The 12,651-nt window shown below is 37.8% G+C and overlaps 1 protein-coding gene across 1 annotated transcript in view; it reads left to right on the top strand.

Moving 5' to 3' along the window:
* Window positions 1-546: 546 nt before the first annotated feature.
* LOC136240084 (uncharacterized) overlaps window positions 547-12,651 on the top strand; it is a 28,287-nt gene continuing 16,182 nt past the window's right edge. Inside the window, exons 1-5 of the mRNA XM_066030927.1 lie at window positions 547-654; window positions 1,467-1,770; window positions 4,914-5,611; window positions 11,113-11,241; window positions 12,417-12,572. Of these exons, the coding sequence (XP_065886999.1) occupies window positions 1,485-1,770; window positions 4,914-5,611; window positions 11,113-11,241; window positions 12,417-12,572 (1,269 nt within the window). The 5' untranslated portion in view covers window positions 547-654; window positions 1,467-1,484. The remainder of the gene's footprint in view (window positions 655-1,466; window positions 1,771-4,913; window positions 5,612-11,112; window positions 11,242-12,416; window positions 12,573-12,651) is intronic.

Genomic DNA, 12,651 nt, shown 5'->3' with positions numbered 1-12,651 from the left:
GTTTATAAGGTGGTTTTATGAGTATTTGTATTATTAGTGATCATATAATTATGCTAAGACAAAATTTCATTATAACACTCAGCATATTGATCAAGTAAAGCCTAAAAGTGAAGGGGGGGGGGGGCTTCAGCCCCCCCCCTGGATCCGCCCCTGTAATCAGTCATTAGCAAAATGTGTGCCTGATATAAAATCTTCATCACATCAGAGCTAAGTGATTGAGACGATTAATAGAGTACAACTTGCCACTCAATGTGTAAGTTAAATGCTGGTCAGTATCAGATAGTTTGTAGAAACTTGCCTCAATGCAACATTATCGCAGTGTTCTACCTTAATTGGGTGCGTTGGCAAGATCCAACAACCATACATGTGAATTTAGCCTAGTAAGAGCACACCCTCCAGTTCATGTCTAAAGTCATAATGACAATAATACAACTCTGTATCATCAACATATAGACGGTAACAGCAGTAGGAAGGTCATTCACATAGACTGAAAATAACAGAAAAATAGAGCCCTGAGGCACACCAACTGTGACTATGCATGATGATCACGTGAATACCTGATGCCGGTTTGTGTTTCCTGTTCGTAACTATCTACGTAGCTATTGGTTTCTACTTTCCAGCCCTCGTTAAAAGATCGACTTGGTTGTCTTTCTGGTAAGTACCCTGTATCAAAGTGCATTCTAGCTATAGCTAGTCTAATTATGAAAATGTTGCTAGCGAGGCAATGAGCTACGTAGGTAGACGTAGACTTCTAATACAATAGCTACAGTCTGTCATGAGAGGTGGCTACCTGCGCGTAGCTATCACGTTCTTCCCAAAGGTTCTGCCAGTATCCCGTAGCTACATTCTGTACCCAACGGATCATTGAAATTCTGCTAGCGCTGCCGGGTTCACTGTTTATAATAGCTAGTTTAGTATATTGAAGCAGTCTCGCATGGCACTTTTTCCCCTTCATTGGGTATTAAAGCTAGCTAGCTAGGGCCGGAGAAAAAAACAGGATGATCAAATTGAATCAGCTTTTATTGATTCACGGATATAAGCAGAATTTTTGGTTATTGTACTACGGTACTTTAATACCTAATACTATGTTCTTAAAGTGGTTTGTTATAGCTATACAACAACACTTTCTTAGCAGAACATATTGGGTAGTATAATTAGAGAATTACCAAAATATTTCACGAATTATAAAGTCCGAAATTACAAATGTAATTATTGTAAATATAATTAACTGGATGTATTAATTACAAAAGTAAAATTTGTTATGTAGTATGTATGCATACATAGTTGATTAACTCCACATGTGTATAGTGTACTGTAGCTATACTGTACATGGTGCCTGGTTTTTATATAGAAGTAACACAACTTGCTTTACTATATACAGCACCAAAATATTCATAAATTTCCTTCTCTCTCTCCACTTGTACGACATACATTTATTGTACAGAACACTTGTATACCTTTTATAGGAACTGCTTGTCTTCCCTATGGAATATCATATATTTACAAGCCACTATGACCAACTTACCAAACTATTATTTCAAACAAATCTCACTCCACACTTGGTAACAGAAGGTGTAATAGTACCATCAGATGAAGAAGAGCTAAGTGGTGCCACTACCCCATCAAGTAAAGCTAAGTTAGTTTTATTGAAGATAGCTGCTGCACTAGATTCTGGAATTACTGGATCATTTTACAAATTGCTGAAAGTAATGAAATCCTACGGTAACAATGATATAAAGCAGTTAGCAACCTTGATTGAGAAGGAGATAGGTACTGTATTAAGTGTATGAGTACATATATCCTGTTCCTGTTAAGAGACTGTAAAATATCTCCTTAAGTTTAGTTGTAAGCATTAAAAATAGTGGTCAAGTTTCAAGAAAATGTTAACTATAGTGTGTTAACTGTATATATTATACATCTCTACATAATGTACTTATACAGGGTGCTTATAATAAGAGTTCATTAGCAAGGTTGTTACTGTGATTGCAATGATTATTGTGTGTCAGTTGTTGTTTGCTTACACTCTATAGGCTTCAGCTTCATATCACTGTAAGGCTATGTAGCATATGCTACTCATTGTATGTACTCACCAATGCACACACACGCACACACATACACATACAAAAATCAAAGCCTTCAGCTGCTGTATTAGCATGGTCATGCGTACCCAGTGAACCAGCACTGGGATGCCTGTGCACTACTCAGGTACTAGGAGTCAATGTAGAAATCCTCCTGGGGCAAGACTAGTTACCCACAGGAGGCTGTACCATGTTTTACAGGTGAAGGTGTGGGCACCCCAACTGTACCTTCATCTGCTGTGTAAGACATGGACAGTTGACATTTGCTTCCCCAGTTAATACCAGGTAGCCATTGATGTTACAGCTGGGTGGGCTGCTTCCCCAGGCCACCAGGTCCCCATTTAAACAGCTGGGTACACACACACACACACACACACACACACACACACACACACACACACACACACACGTATATATTGTATAATTATAACATTTACATCATCCATTTAACTGAATGGTAGAGACAAAATTATTTGTAAGCATTTTAATGGTTGTACATACTTACTATCTGCATGAATACAAATCATTGCTGTAACAAGGTGTGGAAATGTAGTGAATGTACATGTCATTATCTTACTATAGCAACAGTTAATATTACACATACACTACAGGTAATCAATGCACTATGGTAGTGACACTAGGGATTAGCACATTCCTGCCATAAAAACCAGCCTCACATGATGACTTGGCAATTATTGGTTATAAGCTGAAACATGCTTTCAAAATGCTTCTGGGTGGACACTACAGATTTTTAGCTTGTTTAACTGAATTTTCTACTGATTAACTGATGCCTTTAGCCAAGTATACAGTAGCTCAATTTGGTAAATGCTACAAAATTTGGCTTCCTTTGTGTCCCATTCCTTTCTCCAGTACCATATAGGTGTTGATTTACAGACAGTTTGGTAATGGCTTCTTGTGCTAACTTTAGTGAATGGATTGATCACAGAGGCACTTCTTGTACCACTGCATGTACTGTTTAACAGACGGAATATGGCTGAAAACAAAATAGAAATAGCCACCTTGCTTTTCAGTAATTGATCGCTACTGAACACGTTTAGTCACACAATTAATAAACATAGTGTTGCTTTTTCTGTGATGTGGTATCTAATCCAGAACAGCCAAGCTGTACAAAAAAATGCAACCCCCAAAAAGGCTATTGTGAAAAAAGATGTGAAATCCAAGGTGGCAGCCAAAAAATGGCTGTGATGGTAGGTTAATGGTAAAAATTTTAATAACGACAATTCAGGTGAATTTGGTGCCGCTTGGTCTTGGCACCAAATTCACCTGAACTGTCGTTATTAAAATTTTTACCATTAACCTACCATCACAGTTATTTCTTGGCCGCCACCTTGGATTTCACACCTTTTTTACCATAGCCTTTTTGGGGGGCGCACTCTTTTTTAGAGCTTAGCTGTTTTGGATTAGATACTGGTTTTCACCTCACTCTTCTAAGCGGTTTGTCCGGTAGGCGTAAAAACTAATAGCTTTTTTATTCACAAAATTTGATCGCGTAATTGTGACACAAGTTGGGTTTTGTGTCATATCTCCATGGTTTTTATCTCGATTCCACAAAAAGTTGCCATGACGCATGCTTTTGATATTTGGGTCATGAAAATAACTAATTCAGCTGCACTGCAGGGTGGTCCTAAACACATTCTCCCATTGAAAAGTAGCCGCCAAGAGTATCTAGTTTCACTAGTAATTTGTAACCACATTTTATTCCAAGAAATACAAATTCCAAATTTATTTGCAAGTTCAGTACAAGTCTCTTAAGTTTTCATGCTCTGAATTTGGCATTAACATGTATGAGTCAGTAAATCCTTGCACTGAGCTCTGTCAAGCGTGTGATTGTTGTAACTGGTTGTGTGTTTTCACAGTGATGCCACAAATCCCTGATCCAAGCTAGCTGTCTCCTCACCAGCAGCCACTCCTACAATGGTTACTCCATCTACATAGCAATTTTCAACTCATTCCTCCAAGGGGTTTGCCCTGTGGGCGTGACAGAAATCAACCTTATTTCGTTCTACAAATAATCGGTCATAACTCCATGAATGTTCATCAGATTCCTACCAAACTTGGTACTGAGCTCTGCTTTAAATGAGCCCTTTTAGTGTGCCAAATTTCAGCCCGATTGGAGTACGCATTGGTGTTTTATAGCGGATTTTGCAAAGTGTAGAAGAAGAAAAAAACAATTAAAATAAAACTTTGGCTGCTCATATCTCAGAAATGGCTGGGGCGATTTATTTCAAATTTGGTATGTAGACTTCCCTTCCTGGCGGGCACATCTGTAGCAAATTTGGTTCCAATTGGATAAGGGATCACTGAGCTACAAAGGTGTGAAAATTGCGTTTTCTTTCTTCCTGTCAATATACTCACAGTGTTGCGTGCCGACTTCTTGGGCCACACGACACAGTACTGTGTGTCTTGATATGCAGGCTTATAGGTCATAAATCATGTTACAAAAAGTAAAGAGTAGGGACCATAGAATTAGAAAGAAGGAAGATCACATACGTACAATTGCAATTATGGTAGTGTACTATTAATCCCTATTCTTACTAGGCCCACTAGTATAGCTGCTGGTATAAACTCCCTTATTTATTTATTTTTGCATGTATGATACCTACTCAGATCTAGATATAACATAATTCTTTTTACCATACTTGTATTTTTGTATATAGGCCATAGGCCATAAGACTTTTTGCAATTTTACATCAGTCACTCATTTAGTCTGCAAAACAGTGTACAGATACGTTTTCAATGATCCTCCCGTTTATGTACATAACTATTTTATTGTTTGCTTTTTATAATTAGTAGACTCTTATGTTTACCATACAGAACAAGTTGCAAAACACCATGGACATCATGTACCTAGTATTGAATTTGCAACAGTTTTAGCTGACATTGCTGAGATACTTGATGTGACACTCAAACCAAGAAAATTAGATAACTTTAAACTTATTTGCATCAACCTAACTTCAAGAGAAAGTTCGCTTGTATTTAATTCACAAGAAGTTGCAAAAATTAAAGCCTGCACATCAGTGTATGACCTCTTTGATGAGCTTCGTGATCACTGGAGATATGATAGCCATCCTCTGCTGTATGCAATAGTTAAAAAGTCTGGATCGCGTGAGGCAATACAAAGGCTAAAATTGTTTAGGAATAAAATAAAATATCACCAAAAATTAAAACTGGTCTATAACATGTCACAGTCCAGCCAGACTCCACTTCCTGAAGGCTATACCAAAATGGTGGCTATTGTTGAAAAAGATTACGATGAGATTACACTTGCAGAGTGTGAGGAGATTGACCAAATGCTGCAGAATTATTTTGGTGTTCCAGCACTTCGTCCTCCCACATATGAACCATCAGACTCCATTAAGATAACCTGGTATATTCCTATTGAGGCTGCTGGTAGAGTTCTGAAGAAAGCTTGCCAGGCCAAGGAAGAAATGTTTTTTAAGTTGCTGTCTATTTCATTCTTTGAAGTGCACAATATTATTGTTTTGAATAAGAAGTGGCCTTCCTCAGTACAGGTATATGTAATATAATTATAGTTCAATGATTGATTGCTGTTATTGTGTATGTGCAGTGTACCGGTTCATCACAGTATGTGCAGTGTACCGGTCCATCACAGTATGTGCAGTGTACCAGTTCATCACAGTGTGTGCAGTGTTCTATTAGTGAATTGTATTACTGCAGCATGTTTGAGTCCCTTTAGCCAACTTCTTTATAAGATGGTTTTTAAGGGTGACTGTTGATGTTAGACAATTGGCTTAGTGGTAGGGCACATGCTTCATAAATATGTGGTCCTGAGTTCAAACCTAGCTATATAGAGGTTATTTTCTTTTTTCACTCTGGCAACTTTTTAGTGCATTTTTTCTGCTACAAGACACTTTTCGTGTAATTTTTTCACTGATTCTAAACCTTATTAGTACAACATTCTTTTCTGATTGTGTGCCATTCTATTTTAACTATCACACTAAAAATGAAGTGTAATTGCATAGGAAATAGTGTCATGGGGCACACTTTGGTGTCACAAGGTACACTGACTGTTTGTGCACAAAGCACACTGTAAACACTTACATCAACTTATAATGCCTTTGTATTGAAATAAGGATAGTTTTAATCTAATCAAAAACAGCCAAGCTGTAAAAAAAGGTGCGGCCCCCATAAAGGCCATGGTGAAAAAAGATGTGAAATCCAAGGTGGCGGCCAAGAAATGGCTGTGATGGTAGGTTAATGGTTACATTTTAATAACAACAATTCAGGTGAATTTGGTGCCAAGACCAAGCGGCACAAAATTCACCTGAATTGCCGTTATTAAAATGTAACCATTAACCTACCATCACAGCCATTTCTTGGCCGCCACCTTGGATTTCACATCTTTTTTCACCATGGCCTTTATGGGGGCCGCACCTTTTTTTACAGCTTGGCTGTTTTTGATTAGATATCACTTCTTTTTGTATTTGTATACTGCAAAGCCGGCCTATGGCTGGCTTTGGGGCTTTTTTAACCCATGTGTTTTTTTCTTTACTACAGGAAGAAGAAAAGAACCTAAAGAAGAATTTTAGTACTTCAATTATTTTTGATTTTATTAGTAATTATACAAATTATATACATATATTTATTACATGCTCATTATTCCCCACAGGATTTTTTTTGCAGCTGATCTCTCTACTGGGTGACTTGAAATGTAGCTGAACTATATACAGGATGGTTTCTTTGTAGCTGAACTCTCTACAAGGTAACCTCTTCTAGCTGGTCTCTCTACAGGATATTTTGTTTCTAGCTGAACTCTCTACAGGTGATTTGTTTGCAGCTAAACTCTCTACATGGTGGTGTCTTTATAGCCGAACTCTCTACATGATGGTTTCTTTGTAGCTGAACTCTCTATAAGGTGACTTCGTCTAGCTGAACTCTCTACAGGGTGATTTTTTGTAGCTGAACTCTCTGCAGGGTGATTTGTTTGCAGCTGAACTCTCTACATGATGGTTTCTTTGTAGCTGAACTCTCTACAAGGTGACTTCGTCCAGCTGATCTCTCTACGGGGTGATTTGTTTCTAGCTGAACTCTCTACAGGTGAATTGTTTGCAGCTAAACTCTCTACATGGTGGTTTCTTTGTAGCCGAACTCTCTACAAGGTAACTTATTCTCTACAGAGTGATTTGTTGTAGTTGAATTCTCTACAAGGTGGTTTGTATGAGGCTGAACTCTCTACATGGCGGTTTCTTTGTAGCTGAACTCTCTACAGAGTGATTTGTTTGCAGCTGAACTCTCTACATGATGGTTTCTTTGTAACTGAACACTCTACAAGGTGACTTCTTCTAGCTGATCTTTCTACAGGGTGAATTGTTTTAGCTGAACTATCTACAAGGTAACTTCTTCTAGCTGATCTCTATACAGGGTGATTTGTTTGTAGTTGAATTCTGTACAGGTGGTTTCTTTGTAGCTGAACTCTGTACATGATGGTTTCTTTGTAGCTAAACTCTTTACAAGGTGACTTCTTCTAGCTGAACTCTCTACGGGGTAATTTCTTTGTAGCTGAACTCTTTATATGATGGTTTCTTTGTAACTGAACTCTGTACATGGTAACTTCTTCTAGCTGATCTTTCTACTGGGTGATTTGTTTGCAGCTGAACTCTCTACATGGTGGTTTCTTTGTTGCTGAACTCTCTACAAGGTGAATTCTTCTACCTGATCTCTCTACAGGGTGATTTGTTTGTAACTGAACTCTGTACAAGTGCGTTTTTGTGGGTGATCTCACTGAAGGTTGATTTGTTTGTAGCTGAACTCACTAAAGGGTGATTCTGCTTGTAGCTGAACTCCTTGCATTGTATCTAGTTTCTAGCTGATCTCTCTACAGGGTGATTTGTTTGTAGCTGATCTCTCTACAAGTTGATTTGTGTGTAGCTGATCTCTCTGCAGGTTGATTAATTTGCAGCCGATCTCTCTACAAGGTAATTTGTTTGTAGCTGAACTGTCTATAAAGTGATTTATTTGTAGCTGAACTCCTTACATTGTGTGTAGTTTCTAGCTGATCTCTCTACAGGGTGATTTGTTTGTAAATGATCTCTCTACAACTTGATTTGTGTGTAGTTGATCTCTCTGCAGGTTGATTTGTTTGTAGCCGATCTCTCTATAGGGTAATTTGTTTGTAGCTGAACTCTCTATAAGGTGATTTGTTTGTAGTTGATCTCTCTGCAGGTTGATTTGTTTTAGCTGAACTCTCTACAGGCTGATTTGTTTGTAGCCGATCTCTCTACAGGGTAATTTGTTTGTAGCTGAACTCTCTACAAGTTGATTTGTGTGTAGCTGATCTCTCTGCAGGTTGATTTGTTTGTAGCCGATCTCTCTACAGGGCAATTTGTTTGTAGCTGATCTCTCTACAGGGTGATTTTTTTTGTAGCTGACCTCTCTTCAGGGTGATTTGTTTCTAGCTGATCTCTCTACAGGGTGATTTTTTGTAGCTGACCTCTCTTCAGGGTGATTTGTTTCTAGCTGATTGCTCTACAGGTTGATTTGTTTGTAGATGAACTCTCTACAGGGTAATTTGCTTGTAGCTGAACTCCTTACTTTGTGTCTAGTTTGTAGCTGATCTCTCTACAGGGTGATTTGTTTGTAGCTGAACTCCTTACATTGTGTGTAGTTTGTAGCTGATCTCTCTACAGGGTGATTTGTTTGTAGCTGATCTCTCTACAAGTTGATTTGTGTGTATATAGCTGATCTCTCTGCAGGTTGATTTGTTTGTAGCCAATCTCTCTACAGGTAATCTGTTTGTAGCTGAACTCTCTATAAGGTGATTTGTTTGTAGCTCATCTCTCTGCAGGTTGATTTGTTTTAGCTGAACTCTCTACAGGGTGATTGCTTGTAGCTGAACTCCTTACATTGTGTCTAGTTTCTAGCTGATGTCTCTACAGGGTGATTTTTTGTAGCTGAACTCTCTTCAGAGTGATTTGTTTCTAGCTGATCTCTCTACAGGTAGATTTGTGTTGATTTGTTCATTGCTGATCGCTCTAAAGGTAATTGATTTGTTGCAGTTGAACACCCTGCAAAGTGTTTTGTTTGAAACTGATCACTCTAAAGGGTAATTTGTTTGTAGCTGAACTCTCTCCACAGTGACTTGTGTGTAACTGAATTCTGTGTAACTGAATTCTCTAGAGAGTGACTTAATTGTAGCTGAATTCTCTACACAGTGCATGACTTGTTTATAGCTGAACTTTCTTCAGTGTGACTTGTAATGTTCTGAATCTCTATAGTGGTATATTTGCTTAACTCTCCACATGGTGACTGTCTTCTTGCTGAACTGTCTATAAGATTAACTGTTTGCAGCTGAACTCCCTACAGAATAACTTGTGATGTAATAAAATTCTATAATGGAGTAATTAAATTAGCCGAATGCTCTATTAGGGTGACTGTTCTATTAGAGTATCTCGATCTCGCATTTGCTACACGGAGTTGGCTTTCGAATCATAACTCAGTGGTTTGTAATCCGATTCTTCTGTACTACTGCAAGGACTTTCTATGAAGATTATTCCAGCTATACACCGATTTTCAGCTCATTGCTCTAAGCGGTTTGCCTAGTAGGCGTGAAAACTAATACTTTTTTATTCATAAAAATCGATCGCGTAATTGTGACACAGGTTGGGTTTTGTGTCATATCTCCGTGGTCTTTATCTCGATTCCTTTCAAACCACCAAAAGGCACTCCTACGATGGTTAATCCATCTACATAGCAATTTTCAACTCATTCCATGAAGCGGTTTACCCTGTAGGCGTGACAACATATCGATCTTGTTTTACGCGAATAATCGGTCATAACTCCTGAACCATTCATCGGATTTGTACCAAATTTGATGCTAGGATTCGCCTTTGGACTCCCTTTCTGTGTGCCAAATTTCAAGGTGATCGGAGCACACGTTTGCTTGTTATAGCAATTTTTGCAAGTGTGCGAAAAGACGAAGAAGAAGAAAAAAAAAACGAAGAAAAAAAAACGAAACTTTGGCAGCTCGTATCTCGGAAATGGCTGGAGCGATTTGCTTCAAATTTGGAATGTAGACTCCCTTGGCTGGCGGGCAACTGTGTAGCAAATTTGGTTCCAATCAGATAAGTGATCACCGAGATACAAAGGTGTGAAAATGACGTTTTCGTTCTTCCTGTCAATATACTCACGGTGTGGCGCGCCGGCTTCTTGGGCCGCACGACACACTACCGTGTGTCTTGATGAGCTATTACTGGAAATGCATGAGACCGTATGTCTATAGAATAGACTTTGTTTCCATATTGAATGGCTATCCTTACCATTGTCACTAACTGAATTTAGGGCAATGAAATCCTGCATGTATAGGGCAGGCATAGGTACAGGATGTAGTACTGCTGGAGTGTAGGTGTACATGTGCTTGCAGTACATTACACAACTTTGGTAACATATAGTTGGATGTGTTTACATGGGTTAGTATGCTTTGTCTAAATAGCCAGCACGTTAGCTACTTTAAAATGAATGAGTATTAGCTATCATTTAGTTTTTTTTCCAGTAAGTTACACTGTACGTGTATAAGTATACACTGTATGTGTATAAGTGTACTGAAGTGTAGTGTTTCCATGCAGGGCAATAAAATCCTGCACTTATAGGGCAGGTATAGACTTTATTTCAGCATTATACTTATATCCTACTAATTGAAGTAGTGTAACTGTGGGGCAATAAAGTCCTGCACATAGGATAATGAAATCCAGTACATATAGGGTAGGATTAATTAACTGTTACGTTACTGCAGGAGCGTAGGTGTGTTTACAGTAAATTACACCACTTCAGGTTGGATGTGCTTATTGGATATCATAACTAATATGCTGCATGTGTCCAAATAGCCAGCACGACAAACACTGCTTCAAATTTGATCCTGTTTAGTTCTTTAGTATACATTAAGTTACATGTATAACTATTATACTGAAATATAGTGTATAATCAGGGCAATAAAGTCCTGCACATAGGGTAGGTACCTGTGCTATACTTTATATGTGTACAATGTTTACCTCTTTAGGTATTGTCCAAGGATAATGCATTGAAAGCAAATGAATTGTCTGTGAAAGATGGAGAAATTGATGTATTAAAACAACAGAATAATTCTCTGCAATCAGAGAATGCTCGATTGCAGAAGACTATTCAGATGGTAACTAGACACATTCACATGAATGACCATGATTATTGTTGTGTAGATGCACGGAATCTATAGCAGCCACTTTGGTTGGCAAAACGATATTTGATAACAAGTCCCGGTAATAAGTATCTGTAGGCATACTACTGGAAAAGCCATAACAGTTTCTCATTTACGTTTGTGATATTATGCATTAATGTAAATGTGTAGGCTTGAGCCAATTATGCTTTGAAAATTACCTATTATGCTTTTGAGCAGTGCTCAAAATCCAGTCTATTATGCTCAAAATTATACTCTCAAAATCAAGATTATGCTCAAGAGATGACTGTTTTATTAGAGTATATCCTCATTTCCTGACTGCTGTATTGGAGTAAGTGATGACTGTTCTATTAGAGTATCTCGATCTTATTACCATAAAGTGTGAATCATTAGTTAAGAAAAAGTAAAACTAGAAGTTTTTTTTGATATGAAATGTAGTAATAATGTGCAGTGTGTTCATGTCGTGCAGTATTTTTGGCGCGCGCATTGCGCATTTTAATTAAAATTCTTGAAAATCGTCCTATTATGCTGGCATAATGCTTGATGCTTTTGCCAGCCTATTATGCTCGAAATTACGCTGGAATAATTGGCCAAAGCCTATAAATGTGCATAATTATTATTTTGTGGGTGAGCAATAGCCAGTATTCTTGTTATATAAAATTTATTTTATTACATCCTGTTTTGCATGGCTTCCTTGGTACTTTAAAGTTATCTTGGATGCCATAAAACACTTGAATCCTCAGAAATACAAGTGTCTATGCAACTTAGTAAATTGCTTTCACATAATAAGCCACTTTGTAACATGCCAGCATTGCAAACTGTTGTAATTAGTTACAATTTGAAATCATTTGCATCATTTCTCTTAACAATACTGTAGTCAATAGTTGCATGTGATATGTAACTGGTGGCATGAAGTGACAGCAGGAAAAAATTATCTATATATTATATCTTTTAACGCCTTTAAAGCACACCAAAAAGTTATGCAGAATTTAAAGTTATGCAGAATTGCACACTCCACAATAGTGTGTAATTAATTCTGTTGCAAACATTATTATCAAACTTTCATTGGATATGCCACTGAACTAGCCATAATTATTTGGATGCTGGGTTAGAAAGAAAAAATGTATAAATTGGTATATGTGTGTTGCCAGGATGCACAAAGTGGCCAAGAGAAGTCTGTGAAAGATGAAAAGATGTTGGATATCATAAAAGAAAGGGACCAGCTGCAATCGCAACTCAGTGAAAATGATGAACAACTTGGTGCTACTAGATATAGACTAAAGCAAACAGAATCTGAACTTTCCAAGGTAAATTTTACATTATGTGATGATGGTTGCCGTAGCTAGCACTAGTGTTGATGTTCAAAGTAAACCAGCTGTTAGTTTA

The sequence above is a fragment of the Dysidea avara genome, chromosome 12, assembly GCF_963678975.1.
Source record: "Dysidea avara chromosome 12, odDysAvar1.4, whole genome shotgun sequence".
Lineage (NCBI taxonomy): Eukaryota > Metazoa > Porifera > Demospongiae > Dictyoceratida > Dysideidae > Dysidea > Dysidea avara.
Note: the sequence above shows the minus strand (reverse complement) of the source record. Positions and strands in the feature narration are given on the sequence as shown.